Here is a 20953-nt window from a genome sequence, read left to right on the forward strand (position 1 = left end):
TAACGTGCGCCACACACAAGACAGAAGTCGCAGCACAGGCTTCATGTCTCACCCAGTCACATTATTCTGACACCGGACCAACCAGTCCTAGCACTAACCCCATAATGCCAGACGCCAGGCGGAGCAGCCACTAGATTGCCAATTTTAAAGTCTTAGGTATGACCCGGCCGGGGTTCGAACCCACGACCTCCCGATCACGGGGCGGACGCCTTACCACTAGGCCAACCGTGCCGGTACTTGCAAAAGCAATAAACAGCCTTAAATGAAACAGTTCATTTTAATGGCTATTTAGCTTGCTTAAACCACACACCAAATTTCGTGGTTTATTTTACCCCTGAGCCATCATGGACCCGTGTCACACACTTTCCTTTTTTTCACAATTTCGTCGTCAGTTTGTGATTTCGCTGTATCTCGATAGCGCGTAATTGTGTATCTCTGAATCTAAAATGCAACAAACGACTGCGAATCACACGAACTTATCGGCGGTGGTTGGCTTCAAAGAAGCAAGCGATATGCAGAAAATTCGACTGCTTGGGGAAACACGACATTGCGGGACCTGCTTCTGGGCTCCCTTTTTTAAAACTTTCAGAGCTTCGAGTTGTACTGATCTTGTCTTGATGAAAAAAGAAATCTTTTATGATTTTAAGAATGTTTGTGTTACAAGCTGTCAATTTATTATTCAGATTTTAAAAGTTAGTTCTAGCGCCAAAACGAGGCGTGGTACTTGACAATTCGGCTGGCCACGCAAAAATAAATTCTTTGAAATATTTACGGAAGGCACCTAGGATGTTCTCAAGCGGTGAGTGTTTAAACGAAAGGGTGTTTGTACTGTGTGTAAAAGCCCGACAGTGTCTGTGACCAGAAACTGATGGTTTACGTGAAGCTGAGTGTGCCTTAGAGAGAGTAAAAAGTCAGGTGCGGGGTAAGAGAGGATGGCGAGTTTTGACATGAATGGCACTCTACAGGAACACTGTGTTATGAAGTGGGTTCATGTGCAGCACAAACATAACTTTATCTGAAACACAATATTTAACAATTTCATAACACTTGATTGCACTGCTAGAGTTGTTTTATTGTCTGCATCTCCTGTAATTTCTGAAGGACGTGGAAGAACAGTGAAAAATTCACAGAAAGACCAAGACAGTTGAACACACGTGCACACACAATCCCTCTCTCTGTCTCTTTCTTTCTTTGTCTCTCTCTCTCACACACAATTACCCATGCACACACACACACACACACACACACACAGTTGAATGACCCAGACAGAGATGGACGCTTTTTGTTTCTATGATGACTGACACAGACATAAATGGCTGAACAATGCTCAGATCATTTTTGTGGAGGTGGCTTTGGAGACAGGAATTTCCAGAAAACTTACACAGAAAACTGCACCTTGTGAATACACAATGCTCTGAAAGTACCACAACTGGTATCTATTACAATTATTGTAAAGGCACATGCTCTCAAAATCTTGATCGACACAGAGCAGGGAACTCAATCCATTATCGTCTGAAAAGATTCAAATGCTTATCTTCTTGCCTTACAATTCCATGACTATAGTATAACATTAATCAGAGGCTGGTCCAAATAAGTTTTGAACATACTGTCCTCAAAACTCAACTCTCATAAGATTTTCATAGTGCTACCAGATGGCACTGAAAGTGAAACACTTAAACATTTGGAAATGCTAGGAAACATGCCAAAGTAAGACTAATGCTGACTCACTTTGAAATCTATCCAATGAGAAATTACATGAAACATCCCCACAGGTATAAACAATTTTCCATCACAGATGCACGGCAGTAGTATATAAGCTGAGAGGTGTCAATACTACTCTTCTATAACACAACAAAACAAATTGATGACAGAAGTCACGGTAAACACAAATCAGAAGTTGATTCAATGGTCATTACTTTTGGTTTCATTTTCTCTGAAACCACAGTAAACACTAATCAGATGGAGATTCCTTGGTTGGCACTTTGAGCTTCAGCATCAATTTTCCCTTTCTCTGAAAGCTGAGCGAATCTGAACCACTGCTCTCGCCAACAGAAGAAGGGTGACCCAGCAACTGATGACTGTGAAATTGCAAATCTTCCGGGTCTGACAACTCTCCACTATCAAAGGCACCATAGTCCCACGGGTTTTTGCTGGACTGCTTGCGTTTCTTCTTATGGCGCATGTCTTTTTCATACACTTCTCTGTTCTGTCTCTGCACTTCAGATTTTCCAGCGTGCATGGATGGGGAGCCTTGGCCTTGCGCGTGACGTTTGATCTTCAGTTTAAGCGTTCCTTTCATAGGGTCGCTTATTGTACTGCTAACCGCCATCTGCTCCTGATAACCACTCTCAGCGTTCATGTTGTCAGACTCATCCCACTGACCGTACTTGGGTCGTGCAGAATGAAACAGTTCACCACCGTCCATGCCTTGATGGCCCACAGGGTTTTGAACCTCTGACCACTGCTGTCGCTTCTGCCTCTCCTGTCGCTCACGCTCCTGTTTACGTACTTGCTGCATCAAGTCTGACAGGAGGTCATCTCCGCTGCGTCTGCTATCAGGGTCTCCCAGAATGACGTGGTCCTGAGGGGGATGCCTGCCAAACACGTTGCTTAACTCCATCACAGGCAGCTGTACAGACAGTGTGCCCCCAAAGGAGTCAGAGAGTTTCTGGTACAGCTTGACCATGTCACAAGCAGAGTCCAGTGCTGTGGGCGGGTTGCCGTCTGTTGATCTGCACTCGTCGTTCTCTTCATGCACAGCCAAGAATTCCTCCATCTGGGTCTTCAGCATCTTTTCAATGGCAAGCTGCAACATTCCGAAAGAACAATTTTTCAAAGTAGCCAGGCGCAACAATCCAAAAGTTCAATTCAATCATTACATGTATTTGCAAGCAGTGCTCTGTTGTCTCATCTGAGAAACACTTAGTAGTTATTCTACAAGATGAGAAACCATCTTACATCCAGTTACACAAGCTTTGTCACCTATTCACATCATTAGCTCTCACTAAGCATTCAAAACTTGGAGATTTGCCCAGTGTGCAGCAAACATATGGACCTTTAAACTACCAAGAATAGCTTAGCTTGTACTTCGCTTTTTTTGAACATGTAGGAAACAGCACCCATGGCTGAGTTTCTTTCTTTGTGCGTAATGATCTGGCTCACGTTCCAAGCCAAGGTTTATGTTCTCTTCCATCACTACTGAGATGGGAGTCTTTATTATTTCCATCATATCCTGTCTTGTGATGGCGTACCTCAATACCCTTGCCCCATCCCGCCTCCTAAAAAAACAACCTTCAACAAACCTCACATCAGTTATTACAGTCGAACCTGCCGCATTTCGCCTTACCTAATGTCAATTTGCACAAGAAAACAACAACGCGAAAAAAACAATGGCACGAGAACAAGACCGGAACCCAGTTCGAAGAAACATTTCGTCACGCTTTTCATGACGTCAAGGTCTACATGGGTCATTTAGAACAGAGCGACATCACCTTTCGAACGCGGATTCCTGAATTTAGAACGGCCTTGACATCCTATCATGCGCAGAGATGCGGAAATCCCCATGCCAAAAATATATCGAGGGTAATGCACGGGTTAGTTATCTTTTCTGTAGTCTCGACTCGTGCATTGCGCTAAAGTATCGATGCTATCCTGGGGATAGATAGTCCGAGCTAAGCTATTAGCCCGGGTGAAGTTGAGCCTCGACACATATATTCCGGCCAACCTGTCTATGAGGATCACTCTCAGTTTCTCCCTTGGGTGGTCGTTCAAGACAGGTTCATCTGTACATTATTTGAAAAGGAACAAGAGACATGTACTCACCAGATAATAAATGTGTTCGTTTTTTTATTGTCCATGTTTCTGGTGAGTACATTTTCAATGTTATCTCGTTCTTGTACATAATTTGGTCACAAAACCCACCTGAAGGGCACCGTAGACTTTGAGAGCATCGAAGTACAAGTGCTGCCGGGCAGGCTGCAGACTCTCCATAAAACTGCTCACATGAGGCAGTAAAGCCTCCAGCTGTGGCACCACCACTGTCTTCACCTCCTGCACAACACAGCAACACAAAATTTAATATTTTGATGTCATCGTAGAATTTTGGCGTAACTCGATTCTTGATGATTTTGATGTTTTTAAGCTTTAAACTAAGTGAATCATTCTCCATGAAAAATATTCTCTTAAAGAAGATTGACAATGCATGATTTAACATTCTTGTATCTTCCTATCTATACCAGAAACGAATATAAACACTGTTTCATAATAACAAATAATCAGTTCTGTCCTTTTCCTTATGAGACCTTTAAAAATCTGAAAAATGGTGGAGTTCTAAAACGGAAGTAAATCTAATGTATTACTATAAGTTCATGAAAAAAAATCTGAAAAAAGCAGGGTCTTATAAGTGGGGAGTCTTTCATTGGGAGGTGGGGGTCTTAAAAAGGGGGTTCCACTGTAAAGGAATTACCGTACTTTCCGGGTCATAAGGCGCGACTTTTTTCCTCGAGTTCGACCCCTGCGTCTTGTATAACGAAGCGCCTAATCCGTGCATGAAATACGAAAAAAATCAAAGAGACCGCTTGAGTACCAGTCAAACAACTTGTGATAATGCATGTTTCAGCTACTAGGTACTGCCCTGCCTTTGATCTGGCCGCACACACAGATTTCCACTCTGTTAAACTCGGTCACTGACCGGTCACTGACCCCGATGCAGGAAGTGTTTCCTCTCTCAGATATGACAGGGGAACCACCTCTCATGGCAAAAACTGGGTCATTGACCCCTGGGAAGAAGGTCGTGTCTTTTAACAAGGCCACCCAGCTATCACAATGCCTTTGATCTCGCGGCACACACACAGACCACACATATTTTCACTCAGTTAAAGTCGGTCACTGACCCCGATGCAGGAAGTGTTTCCTCTCTCAGATATGACAGGGGAACCACCTTTCATGGCAAAAACTGGGTCATTTTGGTGCGCCCTATCGGCCCCCTGCTGCAATGGGTGACTGGATTACAATTTTTTTTTAAAAAGAAGGGGGTGCGTCTTAGATAACGAAGCGCCTTGTCACCCGGAAAGTACGGTAAGCATGTCTTCAGAAGGTGTGGTCTTTGAATTTGAAGCCACCTTCTTTCTCAGAGTAAATTTACGTGATTATTCAAAGTTGTGGTCTTGAAATTCAAAACCTACTGTAGAAAAACGCTTAAACACCACTTTATCTGACTTGTCATCCAGCTGTGTCTCTTTCACAAACGGACCTTTTAAATGTATACCCTTAGTGAAATAAAGTTCAGTGGAGAGCCTTATGTTAGAACATGAATATGTGACAATCACAAATCGATGTGCTTAAAATCATACGTACAGTAGCTCCAAATGCCATCAGTGCCATGACAGCACCGTAATGAGAGCAGAAAGGGCGGGTCAGATCTTGTAGACTCTCACTCAGTCGCTTCGTTACAGATGAATGCAGATGATTTGTCTCATTGTTGCATTTCCTGCAGAAATTAAACTCTCATTTAGCTGTAAGAGCATAGAACACGATGGCCGATGTGAATGCGTGATGTATTATGTAAAAAAATTCCATCTCACACGGCATAAATAAATCCCTGCACCTTGCATATGTGCGCGATATAAATTGCATAAAATAAAAATTAAAAAAATTAAATAATAAATCCCTGCACTTAGAACTGTACCCACGGAATACGCGCGATATAAGCCTCATATTGATTGATTGATTGAAAAAGACATATATACAGTGGAACCTGCCCACTGCGACCACCCCAAAGAAACCCTGACAAGGTTATTTTCTCTATAATTCACATTTCCTAACCCACCACCTGTCTCTTAGGACACCTTTTGTTTAACTGAAATTACGCTACTTGTCAAGCTTTGTTAAGTGCAATCAAAATAAAGACAGGTGAAGTTTCTGTGCTCGAGCTAAATAGGAAAAAGATTCCACTGCTCATCATCCAATGATGCATTATTAATTCTTAAAACAGTTGATAAAAAAATGAATGTCCGTGAGACCATTTTCACTTGTGTTCTCTTCCTAAAATGTAAGGGCTGCACATGGTCAAACAATTTTGTTAGGCTACGCAATTTAGACTGATATTTTATTAAGCAAGCATGGAAGATAACGACAGGCAAGTTATTGCTATTACCTGACGATATCAGCCAACAAGTAAGCAGCAAACTGCCTCATCATCCAATGATCCACAGACTGCTGATTGGCGTAGCCTGCTAGCGGTTCCAACAAACAGCTCTCCAACGACTGCACCAGCAGACTTAACTGTACACAAAATATTGGTGCAGTTGTATTCAAGCTGAATCAATCAAAACTGAAGATGAACAAACTTTCTTCTTCTTCTTCTGCGTTCGTGGGCTGAAACTCCCACGTACACTCGTGTTTTTTTGCACGAGTGGAATTTTACGTGTATGACCGTTTTTTACCCCGCCATTTAGGCAGCCATACGCCGTTTTCGGAGGAAGCATGCTGGGTATTTTCGTGTTTCTATAACCCACCGAACTCTGACATGGATTACAGGATCTTTTTCGTGCGCACTTGGTCTTGTGCTTTGCGTGTACACACGGGGGTGTTCGGACACCGAGGAGAGTCTGCACACAAAGTTGACTCTGAGAAATAAATCTCTCGCCGAACGTGGGGACGAACTCACGCTGACAGCGGTCAACTGGATACAAATCCAGCGCGCTACCGACTGAGCTACATCCCCGCCGATGAACAAACAACATGATGGTCTGATAGAAAAAAAGTGACCAAAAAAAAACCCACTCAACGTAAATCAAGATGAGTTTTTCACAACTCTGAAGCAGACTAAGCCAAAGAACTGAATTGCCCACTGGAAGTCAATCAAAAACTGATTTTAAGTCAGCCAAACCTATAGGGTCGGTTGAACTACATACTCTGCCCTAAATAAATGTCCAATGCCTGCCCCCCCCCCCCCCCCCCTTTAAACATGAAAAAATCTGGGAAACCCAGGACTTAAAAAGGAGGGAGTACTAAAATAACGGTAAAATTGCAAAGTTCATCAGAACAGAAAATGTGTGATTGAGCAAGGTCTTATCGGGGTCTTCTTCTTCTTCTGCGTTCGTGGGCTGAAACTCCCACGTACACTCGTGTTTTTCAGTGATCGCGCTAGGTATTTTTCAAACCGGTATGACGTCATGAGCTGGCTACAAGGCTCTCACGAAAATCGGTAAGCTTGCCAAGGCAACCAGTAAAAGACAAACAATGACTTACAATACATTAAATCAATGTCAGTGATATGCGGACGTTTTTTCTCTCCCCCCCTCAAAGCAACTGTCGCACAACTTGACAGTGACACATCAGCAGCCGCTGTGTGAGAGAGAGAGAGAGAGAGAGAGAGAGAGAGAGAGAGAGAGAGAGAGACTTCCGAAATAAAATAGGAAAGCAAATAGTAATCACGCAACTGGAAGACTTACTCACTAGTTACTTACTGTTACAGTTTCACTTTCGCCTAGTCTTTGTTGTCAAAAAGTTTTCACGCGCAGAGCCAACAGCATTTCTATGACTTAGCGATTTTGAATGGTCTTCGAGAGATGAATGTTGAAAATTTCGACAACCTCTTGTGTAACCATTTTTTTGACGTGTTTTTGTGCAGTCTTCACAAAACATGAGAAAGTTCTCCCCCTCCCCGTCTGTCCGCAACCACAGAAACCCTTTGCACCATTTTTCCTGAAATCGTTTGACAGTGGAAGATGCCGATGTTGGTTTCTGTGCCGCCGCTTGAGACTCGGGCTCTGCAGATGTACTAGGCTGTGAAGTACTTTCACTTTCAGTTCCTTCATTCAAAGGCCTTTTCTCACCTCTTGGGGGTAGAAAAGACAGTAAAGATCGTTGCTTCTTCATCGCAATCGACTCGCCTCACAATAAGATTTTACGATGGACCGGGAACCGAAAGAAATGGCGCGAAAAGTATTATGTCTGATTTTTGACGTCATGTTTGACACCTTGACATCAAGTGTCATCAATGGAGACATAATCGCAACATTGTAGCGCTGTCACAACAAGCCATCCAAATCTCTCTCTCTCTCTCTCTCTCTCTCTCTCTCTCTCTCTCTCTCTCTCTCTCTCTCTCTCTCTCTCTCTCTCTCTCTCTCTCTCTCTCTCTCTCTCTCTCTCTCTCTCTCTCTCTCTCTCTCTCTCTCTCTCTCTCTCTCTCTCTCTCTCTCTCTCTCTCTCTCTCTCTCTCTCTCTCTCTCTCTCTCTCTCTCTTTCTCTCCCTCGTACTGACAAACGATTTTTGTAATTACTTTTTTTTTACCGGTCAAACCAAATAACAATCGGTACGTCTGACCGACATCCACTTTTTTTTCCGGTATTGGCGAATCTTAACCGGTAAAATACCGGAAATTACCGGTAAACGCGATCCCTGGTTTTTGCACAAGTGGAATTTTACGTGTATGACCGTTTTTACCCCGCCATTTAGGCAGCCATACGCCGCTTTCGGAGGAAGCATGCTGGGTATTTTTGTGTTTCTATAACCCACCGAACTCTGACATGGATTACAGGATCTTTTCCGTGCGCACTTGGTCTTGTGTGTACACACGAAGGGGGTTAAGCCACTAGCAGGTCTGCACATAAGTTGACCTGGGAGATCGGAAAAATCTCCACACTTAACCCACCAGGCGGCCACGGCCGGGATTCGAACCCTCGACCTTCCGATTGAGAGGCCGACGTCAGTCTTACCACCCCGCCACAGCGCCCTTATCGGGGTCTCAAAAGAGGAGTACCACTGAACTCAAGTGAGTGAAAAATCACATTCAACACATCATTCGACCGTATGTACTCACATAAGGTTGTGTTTCCAGAAACAAATGTGGATTCTTTACCAGAGCTTCCACTGTTCGCAGCAGTAAAGTCAGCTTCAACACATCATGGCCTGCAGCTTTTACCTGACACAAACACATTTCATTCAAATGCCGATAAGAACGATTGAATGAGAAGAGCAAATGATTGAAGTGCTTCTCTTCGCAGTGTTTAGACCAGATTTTCACAATACGTGGAGGTATTATCCAATTCTGCAAGTGTGTGTAGTTTCAAAGTTGTAGTTTAAAAAAAAGTCTGGACAAAACTCAATGTCAAAGGGTCAGCTGTATGGCCTAACACTGTTAATTATGTAAATTCTCTTGATACTCAGGTGAGTTGAAAATGGTTTTATTCACAATGCACAACATATAACAGAGTTCGGCTGCACAGTAACATAAAATGACCTTTTCTTTTTGCAAGTCAATGCACCAACACAGTGTTACGTTATGAAGGAAGGGCCAAAATCTACCAAATCTGCCGATGGAGGTGTGTTCAAAGTTAAGGTAATCCAAAATGTCTCAGCTGTCTTATGAGAATTTTCACCAATACTTCATTCTTTAATTTAAATAAATTTCAAATCACATTAAAAAAGCTTACTTTACTAAATTTCCCAGAATGTTTTTTGCCGAATGTGATGATTTCACTGAGATTTCTTTCCTTTCAAAATGTCACCATGCCTGCATGCTGTCCAAACACTGTTCATTTCCGATAGACAGTTTAATGTAATAAATCTCTATGTCACTCACTCCATTGGCCACAAAGTTGACGAAGTATGGTAAGAGCTGAGTCACACCAACATTTGTTGACAAATCTGCAAGTGCCCACTGCAACAGATCAAAGAATTTTGCTGTGAGGAAAACAAACAAAAATAAGGCAGCACAGTCTGTCACATTGAAGACCCTCAGATACACAATATTTTCAGGACATATTATGCTGCAAACTCCCCCCCCCCCCCCCCTTTCCACTCCCCTCTTATCCTAAAATGAAAACTTAGTTTTATTCAATTTTGTTGAAAACAAGACAGTAACCTCCATACATATAATGAAGTGCCTGCAAATATAATTAGAATAAAAAGTAACACAGGCATACACACATCTTTAAAGTCTCTTGCTGGTGGCTTGGGGATTTGAAAACGGCAAGAACAACACAAATACAGTGACAGTACGAAGGCTAAAGACAGTCTCACCTTGACTAGAACCGTGTGAGAGCCAAGCAAAGCCTTTGTGATCTGACTGTAGTATTCCATCAGTTCAGCCGGCACCTCTCGCTTGGCGTTCCTGTCTGCAAAAACAAAGTCTGCTTTACCCAGGATGTCAAGAATGTTTGTTGTTTTTTCAATTCAACTTACCGTACTGAATTCTTGCTTGGAAATGACCAATGCCTCAAAGTGGGTGAAGTTCCAAATACAAAGGTAACTGAGACAATATCAATTCTTTGTTTTGTTATTGTTGTATTTTTGTTGTTGTTGTTGTTGGGGGGTGGGGGGTGAATCAGCTGGGTGGATGCGTAGCCAAACACTGATCAGGGGGTCTCCACTGTAAAAGTTAAACAAAGATGAAAGAAAATAGGAGCAGCATTACCCTTTAGCGTGCCACGAAATCTTCTTAAATGCAAGGAAGACAGAACATGAATAAAATCCTTACAAGCATTTTGTGAATGACTGTTGCCATGTGTCAAGAACTTGTTCACCCCTTCAACTGCCATCCACTGTCCTGAAAGAAACAAGCAAAGCCCGAGTGTAAACTGTCGACACGTTTTTATATAGAAGCCTACTGTGGTTCTTGTGCTTAGGCTGTGTATTGGACTGTCACTGTATGCCTGCATTATTAGTTGTCAGTAATTATTACATGTGCTGATTGTTCTCTTTGCCTGCGCGCGTATAGTATGTTGGTTATGTTTGGTCATAGTATGTTTGCTTATGTTTGGTCGTTATCTTTGCCTGTGCGTGTATTGTATGTTTGGTCGTTTTCTTTGCCTGTGCATGTATAGTTTGTTGGTTATGTTTGGTCGGTTTCTTTGCCTGTGCGTGTATAGTATGCTTGGTCGATGTATGTATTGTAAAGCGCTAAGAGTAGACATTTTTCTAGAATAGCGCTATAAAAGTTTGCATTATTATTATTAAACAAGCAAAAAACTAATGTTATTTACACGAGAACCAGACTGGACCCCTTTAAAGCAAAATGCCTGCACCAAGAAAGCAATCTTACGTATGAAAAGTAAGAAACAAGCATTTAAACTCGAGCACAAAAGAAACAAATCTCTTTTACATTACATGCAGATTTCAAAACTACAGTCGAACGTGCCCTGGCCAACACCTCTTGACAACGATTACCTGCCCATTGCAACCACCCCCCAAAAAACTGACAAGATTCTTTTTACATAAATTCACCTCTCCATAAAGACCACCTGTCTATGAGGACCACTTTTGGTTGGTTCCTCGGGTGGTCGTCATGGACAGGTTGGACTGCATTTTCTGTCCGTTTGCTATTTCAGTCTCTGTTTTATGGTTTGCTGATTTTTCTTATTGGATATATATATATATATGTCATTGCACATACCTTTAACACTGACTTTTCCCAGTGATTTTGGAACATAACTGTTGCCGACAGCATTGCTGAGATTGACTTCAGGATCTTCGACAAAGTGCAGCTCTCCTTCGCGTGTCTGTCGGAAAATTGTCGAGTCCACACTGGTTCCATGACCAAGTATTGGCTGAAAACAATTGTATTTTTCACCACAGGCCAAAATGAATAAACATGCGACGAGAAATAAAAGATAGCTAGGAAACAGGGGAGGCTGAAGTAAGAGGGTGTCAACTATGCTTCAAAGAAGTTGTTTCATTTTCTTGCAACTATTCAAGTATTATAAATCACTTCAGGAACTCTTTTAACCGCCTATTTTTAACCAATCATGTATCTGCCTTGATCATACAGTCCAGGGACATGATGGAACTTGGTATAGGCATACTGAGTACACACGATCGCTGAAGTTGTACCTAAAGGCGTCTGAGCAAACGGCAAAGAAGAAGAGAAATGTACCAAAATCTGTAATCCAATGCCCTTTATTCCATATTTTTGTGTTGTTTCTCCTTCATTGCCATCTCATCTTGCTTTTACTATTTCATGGGCCTTGAATCCTTATTCAGTGTTAAAATATAAAAAGAAGTAACTCATATTATGTCATTTATTAAAAATATTGTTTCTCTTTTTCTCCTTTAGTCTCTTGATAAGGATTACAAACTTGGAGCATATAAATTATAATACAGCACAAACTGTAAGACAATGTACATGACTACATCTGTTGAATTTTAGAGGCAATAATAATTAGAACAAAGTAAAAGAGAACAAAAGGCATGAAACAAACAGAACTTACTGGAACATCACTGTTTTGAAGAGCTTGGTTGAAGTCTTCAGGACAAAGACGCCGTCTCTTGGCATTTTTCATGAACGCAGCACTTTTCTGTAGAAAACAACATGCGATATATATAAAAAGGGGATTAAACAACACACTTATTAAGGGATGAATGCACAAGAAACACACATCGATAGCAAGCAAAACGCAAAGAGCATAATTGTAAAGTTATGATGTTGCGCTATATAAATGCTCATTTATTATTATTATATATAAAACTGATAAATATGACTAATATGAGTAATGAGAACTGTTTGGCTTTGTACCACACGCAAGAATAAGTATGAAACAGAATCAATCATTCAATGTTACTTTGTTAGGCCATTTTTAACTAAAAAAAATCCAGATGATCATCAGAGGCAAATATATACTCCCAGATAATAATATATTATGCTAACTTTCACGCAGAGCTAGACAAATACCAGAGCCAACTTACTCCCCTTTGACCAGACATATGAATCCTGATATTTTTTCTAAGACTTAAAGCTAAGATTATTTATACACACTGTCTCCCCATGTCATGTCTTTCCCCTGCAAATTATTATGCCTTGCATGTATTGTGTAACTGCTCTAGATATAAAATTAAAAAACAAGAAAGGTATAGGTTGTTGGAACGTTTGTTATTGACAAAACAATACATTCACAGATATTTCGACCCAACGAAATATCTATATTTCTAGATATATACTCACGGAATAAAATAACTTAACATTGTTTAAAATGTAATATCTCAAAATCAGAAAAAGTTACAGGAGTGATTTTTGTACCAACGTAAAGCTTGTTCAATTGCTCATTATGGGCAAAAAACCGGAATAGTCCGGGGCCCGGTAGCTCAGTTGGTAGAGCACTGGAATTGTGATCGGAAGGTCGCAGGATCGAATTCGGGCCGGGACGGACACGGGTCAACTTTATGTGCAGACCCAGAGACGGAAGCCATGTCCCACCCCCGTGTCATCACAATGGCACGTAAAAGACCTTGGTCATTCTGCCATAAGTGCAGGTGGCTGAATACACCTAAACACGCAGACACCTGGGTAGCGCGACTCCGTTGCTGCTAGCTTTCCACTGGGAGGAAGTGACCCGAATTTCCCAGCGATGTGACAAGAACGTAATGAAAATGAAAATGAAAATGAATAGTCTGGCTTGTTCCGTTTTTTTTGCAATTTGAGCTCAAAGACGCATGGTGTCATTTTGGAGTTTACAAACTTAGCACTGTGTGTTTGACAGCGCTGTGCGTGCACTGATTGCCTGGTCACTCCGAATCTCCTAGCAACATCAGTATAAGTCATCCCTCCTCTCAACATCCCTATTGCGACGAGTCTATCGTTCACACACGTTCGTGGCATGGTGAAAGACAGAGTGGACAGTTTTGGGCAAAGAGAAAGAAACATTTTAGTGAGTTGTTCTCACTCACAAACAAACGGACAAACCAAAGGCAGTACTTTCATGCAATATTCGTGGATCAGCAGCAGACCTTTTGCAGGTTTCAAGTACGGGTAGACGTGCCCCGAGAGTCAAAGAGTGCAGGCCTACCTGTTTACAGCACACACAGCGTGCACTGGCTGTCGGCAGCGTCGGCAAGCTTAGGCGTCAGTCTAGTAAACTCCAAAATGACACCATGCGTCTTTGAGGACCAATTGTGAAAAAACTAAGCAACCGAGAACATTCCGGTTTTTTTTCTCTTCTCAGGAATTGATGGTTCTATGATCGTACCACCCCGCTCTCCTGCCACTTTTGAGATATTAAATTTTAAAACATGTTAAGTTATTTCATTCCGTGAGTATATATTATCTGATTATTAGCAGTAGAACTATACTTGCTTGGAAATGTGCCATGCCTAATGAGTACTAAATCATACGCTGCACTACCTTTAGTTCCACCAAAAATTATTATCATAACCTCTTGTACTCTTTGACTTTGTATGCATTCACTTTTCTTCCGCAGTTACTGCAACTGCAAGAGCCACAGTCAGACTGAGATTCATAACATGTCAAATAAAACTTTGCACTTACCATCACAGCCTCTCGCAGTCGATAGCTTACATCTTCCCCTAGCAGGACAGCTACATCGTCAGACACGCAATTGTGGCCTGCACCTTCGGCCATCAACTGCACCGAATCCTTCGTGATGATGGCAAATGCCTTTTCTTCTATCATGGCTGGTTCTGCAAGGAAATACAGCAACTGGATTTATAATCAAGCCAATGCCACCGCCAGCTCAGAGTCAGACACTATCTCAACAAAGAAAACTGACTTGATATGGGAACATTTGTCTCATTCCATCATTGCAAGACTAGCTGACAGTGACAGAACCATTGTTTGTAACCAAGGGGGGTCCAGGTGCAATATTAAGCGTTATAAATCTGAAGTTAAATGAAATTCACATACATCAGCGGCACTACAGAATGTTTCACAACACCAGACTATTTTGTCCTGTTTTGTAACCCCCTCATGTCCACGTCAGTACGTGTGCACTTTTTTTGGCATTCACTCATACATCAAACAGAATAATTCTCAGAAACTACTTACTGAAAGAATGTGAAACTACCTGAATATTGATGTGTATGTGGGTGTGTATGTATGTGTGTGTCTGTGGATACATTTTTTAATACACGTGTATTCATCATGCATGAGTGCGTGTGTGAGAACACTGTGATACTGTTTACTGAAAGTGAAAGAATGTTTATTTAAAGAACAAATTGTATGTATGTTCATGCTATAGTGTGCACGTGCATATGTAACTAGAGAGGAAAAAAGTCTTTTAGAGTTCCTATAACTATAAGTATAAGTTTGTTCTATAACCCTGTTCAAATTGTTTTAAATTAGGGTTAAAACTCATAAAATTTAAAAAGTAAAATCCTACCAAAGTGTAACTGACCTTGTCACTGGGTGATCACAAGAAGAAGCTGATCTGTCTGATTCTGATGTCGTGTGATGACCCACCGATTTTAGAAGGTTTGTGGCATTTATTCTCCATTCTCAAAAAAGTCCATCGATGATCATTGAATCACCATGGCAATCAGAATATCACGGTATCCTTTTGCAGACCACTATCACTATCATGCGCAGAACTCTGAAAATACACCGTGAACGCTATGCACCTGCAAACCAGCTGAGAAGCCACGAAATAACGGCAATATTCTAATTTATTCAAGTTAAAGTAAGCTGTAGTAAGTTACCTAGGCTTGGAGAATGACAGCGAACTGCAAAGCGAAAGCTACGACTTCGACATTCGATTTCACTCTGTAAACCTATTTCGAGTGCAGGGAACGAAATAACTTCCTGTGACTTTTTCCGTTGCATATCACCCTTTTATTTATCTGAAATCATTATCTTTATTAAGATATAGAATCACGTCTCAATGATTTCTTACGTCACGGCGCGGCCGCTAGCAGAAATAGATTCAAGAAGTCTGACCGGAAGTCAGATTGTGGACGGAAGTGTCTTTTAACCAAAATTAAACCAAATCGTACCAAAACAACGACTATCGCAGTAGCATCCCAAACCTGTCCTCTGCTTATTCTGAGATTAAGTCTCTGCCATTGAAAATCGAGACAGAGAAAGAGAAAGAGATTTGTTTGTTTGCTTAACGCCCAGCCGACCACGAAGGGCCATAATGATTGAATGAAACATTTTCGGACATTATTGTTTCCTGTTGGTTTTGCCTGTTCAGAAAAGAATTGAAAATGTGTAAAAAAAATAAAAAATCTAAATCTGTTTAGCTCTGTTATGAGACATGCTTGAAGACTTTGTCTTTGTGTCTGGGTCTGTGTGTCTTTTGATAGTGTATTTTCAGATGATAATATACAAATGTATTTGTGTCTTTGTCTTAAAAAAACCACCCAATATATATTAATGCTATGATGATATTTATGTGTTTGTGCGTCTTTTGATAATGGTTGTCACGTCTGTCAGAACAGTGCAAGATAGAACTCAGTAGAAGACACAACATTAAGACATTATCATTTCGTTATTAGTTGGTTTTGGTCCTAGTTTTCACAGACACGATTACACGCGTACAAGCTGACATTCTATACATACGCGTTTTAGAGCGTTTTGAAACTCGGCGTCTCTTGCTACGCGTTTGCCAAAATACTCGTCACGCGTGTCGAAAAAAGCATGTCCTTTAAACAGTATTTTATTCATAAACAGACACATGATAATATAACAAAATCATTAAGAAGGAGCACAACAAGTTTAAAACTTATGGTAAGTGCTCACATAAACATTCCTGAAATTTCATGGCGGATTATGATCAATGCGACACATTTTTTGAAAAAGAGATGAGACAAAAAAACAAAAACAAAATATATATATATATATATATGGAAAAAAAATAAAAATAAAAAAAAAATAAAATAAAAATAAAAAAAAGGAAAAAAAGAAAAGGAGAAAAACAGCCAGGAAAACTTAGTTTGAATTATCGAACACAATCTGTGTCAATACCGAAAACGAAAACAAATACAAAACGAGAACGAAAGACACAACAAAATATCCAAAAAAAAAGATGGGCCCCAAGTAATATATTTAGAAAAACCCACACCAACATCGAACTAAGGTGTCCCAAAGCGGTTTGATTTCTCAATATAGCTTTGGACAACAACAAAAATAGCACTATTTTCAAATATGGAAATGTTTGAATCACCTGTCAGGAGTGTGTCAATATTAACAAATTCTGGAGCTAATGTACCGATTGTTGCGGTTCTTGCATCATTAAACAGGGGACATGATAGCAAATAGTGATGAACAGTTTCAGCAAAATAACCACAAGAACATTCCGGGTAGTTTACTAGGTGGCGATTTAACATATCATATTGTAAATCACTCATTCCAAGTCTTAACCTGCAATGCAAAACTTCAGTTTTGCGATTTGGGGAATAGTATACTGTTCAAAAAAAGAAACGCATAGTTGCTACTTGCCAAATTTGTTTTATTTTTCGAAAAAATTAACAGAAAATCCAATATTTAGATTATTTGTTTGAAATTTGGTATGGACACAGTTGAATGCACACACAGTTCATTTGCATCTTCAAATCAATCAGTCAATCAATACGATTGGGTGCCGAGGCTGTCAAGTCAGTAGGGGGTGTGACTGCCTTGAGCAGCAACAACTGCCCGGCACCTTCTGGGCATGGACTGGATCAGATGCCGGATATCTTGCTGTGGGATGGTGTCCCACTCCTCCTGAAGTGCCTGCAATAGATCGCGGTGATTTGCCGGCGCTTCTTCTCGCCTGCGCACACGTCTGTCCAATTCATCCCAGAGGTGTTCTATCGGGTTCATGTCTGGCGACATGGATGGCCAGGGAAGCACCTGGACATGGTGGTCGGTGAGGAACTGGGTGGTGAGTCGTGCTGTGTGCGGGCGAGCGTTGTCCTGCTGGAATATGGCATCCTGGTCAGCCAGAAGAGGAAGGGCGTGTGGGCGCAGAATTTCCTCCACGTATCGCTGGGCAGTTATGCGCCCTTGGACGTGCACCAGGGTGCTCCTTCCAGCGGTATTGATCGCCCCCCACACCATGACGCCTCCACCACCATGAACGGGTGCCTCATCCACACAGTTGGGCGCGTAACGTTCGTTTACTCTCCGGTAGACCCTCCTCCGACCATCATGTCGCTGGAGCAGGAAGTAGGACTCGTCGCTGAACCACACATGTCTCCAGTGATTTCGGACGGTCCAGCGAAGGTGCTGGTTGCCCCACTGCACTCGGTTCTGGCGATGGCGGCGGGTGAGGACAGCTCCTCTGTGAGGTCTGCGAGCTCTCAAACCAGCTTCATGCAGGCGGTTCCGCACGGTCTGGTCCGATAATCGGTGTGGCCCGGGGAGAGCCTGGACAGAAGATGAGGCCGACAGGAAACGATTCCGGAGGTGGCGGAGCCGTATGAAGCGGTCGTGAGCAGCAGTTGTCGCCCTTGGTCTTCCCGCTCGTGGCAAGTCAGCAACGGAGCCAGTGGCTTGAAACCTGACCCACAGTCTACTGATGGTGCTCTGGGACACGTGGAAGTGCCTGGCGATTGCACTTTGACTTTGGCCTGCTTGTAAACGACCCGATGCAATTTGGCGGTCTTCTCTGCTCAATCGGGCCATCTTTCGTCGCTGAATTGTCGTCTGATTTCTTTGTGGCGAACAATCCGCTTTTATGGGTTTTGGAAGACATGGTGAGAGCTCAATATTCCCCGAGTTTCACGAGATTACACTGAAGCATGACGAGTGGTCATGCCAAATGAGCAATTTTGACATTGTAGCCACTGATAACGCATGCGTCACGTGCAGAGCTCACTTGTGGCAATGGACGAAAGGTCGACGACCAGATAAACATTTTCTGCAGTTTGGTGGATATCCTTGTAGCCATATAACTAAATTAACCAAATATTACAAGCTATGCGTTTCTTTTTTTGAACAGTATAATATGGTGGAATTGAAATATCAAAAGCTGTGAAATGTCGCTTGAACAGACCAACAGAATCACATTGTTGTATATTTTCAGGCAACTTATTCCAGAGACTAGTTGCAGAAGGAATAAAAGATGACTTGTACAAATCTGATTTACACTGGGGAGTCTTACGCTCTAGTGGGTGTCTGTGGTGGTAGGGATTTAGGTCAGAAACAAGAGGTGGCAATAAAACGTTGAGGTAATTTGGTACATTGCCGTGGACCATTTTATAATATAACATTAATTTGTGACGGCGTCTTCGCTCTATAAGTGGTATAAAGCCAGATTCTGTATACAATTTTTCGTGTGAAGTGCCTTTAACAGCACCAACAATAATTCGAATGGATTCGAGTTGCAGCTTCTCCAGCTCATCTGAAAGCTTCTTTGTACAATTATCCCACACAACATCACAATAATCAAAATGAGGTAAAATAAAAGATTTATACATTGCTTCTAGGGATCTTCGACTGAGCCTATATTTATAAGATTTTAAACAAGCCACAAGTACTCGACAAGTTGCCACAATAGACTGTATGTGTAAGGCCCATTTACAATTATCTTGAAAAATAACACCTAAATGTTTATGACTTTCTTTTTCTATGAGGGCTACATCGCCAAAAACAAGGGGAAATTTCTGTATACATCTTTGACCGGAAAAGGATATTAACTCTGTTTTCGACTGATTAAATTTCACTTTCCATTTGATGGCCCAGTTTGCAATCTTACCTAAATCAGAATTGAGTATTTCAGTTCTACGGAAAGGGTCATCGAGGCTTAAATACATGCTGGTATCATCTGCAAATAGTTTAATCACTGATTCAATATTATCAACAATGTCGTTTATATAAACCAAAAAGAGGAGAGGTCCTAATACTGACCCTTGGGGAACACCCGCAGAAACCGGCAAAAACTGTGACTTACAACCTTTTACCACAACACATTGTTTTCTTTCCCTCAAATAATTATCAAACCAAAAATACAACTGTCCCCTTATGCCAATAGCGTATAACTTTTTCATCAAACCCTTGTGCCAAACTCTGTCGAAAGCTTTTGACACGTCAAAGAAAATCGCCTGTGATGTTATCTTATCATCAAAAGCTTTGCATATATCATTATACAAACAAATGAGTTGGTATACAGTTGAATCACATGGAATAAAACCGGACTGAACTGGTGTTAACAGGTTATACTCCTTCAAATAAGCAAACACGTGACATTGTACACACCTTTCCATAACTTTACCTACACAGCTAAGAAGTGATATTGGTCGGTAATTTGAACATAATTCCTTTTCACCTTTTTTATATATTGGAATTACATTAGCTATCTTCCATATTGCAGGAACTGTGGCTTCTTCGAGAGATCTGTTGAATAATGCAGTGAGTGGCATCGCAATAATATCTGCACATGCAGCCAGAACTCTATTTGAAACAGAATCAGGTCCAGAGGCTTTGCGTACATCAAGATTCTTCAACATAGTAAGCACGTGTGCAGCATCAATAATCAAAAAATCAATGGTGGTATTCTGTTCTCTAACTTCAGGAACTTCATCATCATCATCATCCAATACCGATTGTTTTACAAAACATTCATTGAATACTGTTGCTTTTTCTACATTGGAATAATAAACACGGCCATTGTTTTCGATGGGAGGAAATTCATTTGAAGACATACCTTTGCGTGACATAAACGACTTTACTAATTTCCACCAATCTTTATTGCCAAAACAGTCTTGTGAACTAACACGATCATCCAATTCTTTTAAATATTCTGCTTTCCTCAATCGAATAACATCAGTTAATTTATTGCGAATTCTTCGGAAAAAATCCCAGATCCAAACAGAATTCAATAGTTTTGCTAATGTGTGTATCTTTTTCTTTTTATCAATCAGTCGTTTAATACCGTCAGTCATCCAGGGTGTATCCGCTTCTCTCACAGTTATTTCTTTAACTGGCATACACTGTGTAACCATATCCATTAGGGTATCCGAAAATGCCTCTGCTGCTTCGTCAATCGAACTGAGTGAGACCATACTCGTCCAATCCACATTACATAATTTTTCCTTTAAACTGACAACGTCCAATTTGGAATAATTATAAATCAACCGTTTATAACTTGCTTTGCCTATACTATTTCCTTTAACAATTGCAAGCGGGACCGAATGGTCACTGCAGATTGGCGGTAAAACCTGAATTTCTTCAACAATATCAGGGCTTGGTGTCAAAATCAAATCTATGCACGTTGACGTTGTTTCTGTAATTCGTGTAGG

The 20953-nt window shown here is 41.3% G+C and overlaps 1 protein-coding gene across 3 annotated transcripts; it reads right to left on the reverse strand.

Moving 5' to 3' along the window:
* Positions 1–1051: 1051 nt before the first annotated feature.
* LOC138953417 (TAF6-like RNA polymerase II p300/CBP-associated factor-associated factor 65 kDa subunit 6L) lies at positions 1052–15669 on the reverse strand. Of its 3 annotated transcripts, none has more exons than XM_070325224.1 (13): positions 15625–15669; positions 15130–15324; positions 14265–14416; positions 12214–12300; positions 11400–11553; positions 10485–10553; positions 10028–10122; positions 9588–9665; positions 8826–8927; positions 6155–6282; positions 5356–5488; positions 3922–4050; positions 1052–2806 (listed from the first exon to the last, which is right to left on the reverse strand). In XM_070325224.1, exons 3-13 carry the CDS (start codon positions 14406–14408, stop codon positions 1952–1954), a joined length of 1974 nt encoding a protein of 657 aa, XP_070181325.1. In that variant the 5' UTR covers positions 14409–14416; positions 15130–15324; positions 15625–15669; the 3' UTR covers positions 1052–1951. The 3 variants fall into 3 exon arrangements, with proteins under 3 accessions (XP_070181325.1, XP_070181324.1, XP_070181322.1); XM_070325223.1 differs by having other exon boundaries at positions 15431–15664; XM_070325221.1 differs by having other exon boundaries at positions 15130–15664.
* Positions 15670–20953: the final 5284 nt, after the last annotated feature.

Source organism: Littorina saxatilis, linkage group LG17, assembly GCF_037325665.1.
Source record: "Littorina saxatilis isolate snail1 linkage group LG17, US_GU_Lsax_2.0, whole genome shotgun sequence".
In the NCBI taxonomy this organism is placed as follows: Eukaryota; Metazoa; Mollusca; class Gastropoda; order Littorinimorpha; family Littorinidae; genus Littorina; species Littorina saxatilis.

What these genes read in the sequence shown, in the direction of transcription:
- LOC138953417 (XM_070325224.1), bottom strand. Translation starts at nt 14,408, where the DNA reads ATGATAGAAGAAAAGGCATTTGCCATCATCACGAAGGATTCGGTGCAG. An exon ending in TTCAAAACAGTGATGTTCCA is followed by an intron (nt 11,554 to 12,213) that starts GTAAGTTCTGTT and finishes AATTGTTTTCAG; the next exon opens with CCAATACTTGGTCATGGAAC. An exon ending in GGGAAAAGTCAGTGTTAAAG is followed by an intron (nt 10,554 to 11,399) that starts GTATGTGCAATG and finishes TGTTTCTTTCAG; the next exon opens with GACAGTGGATGGCAGTTGAA.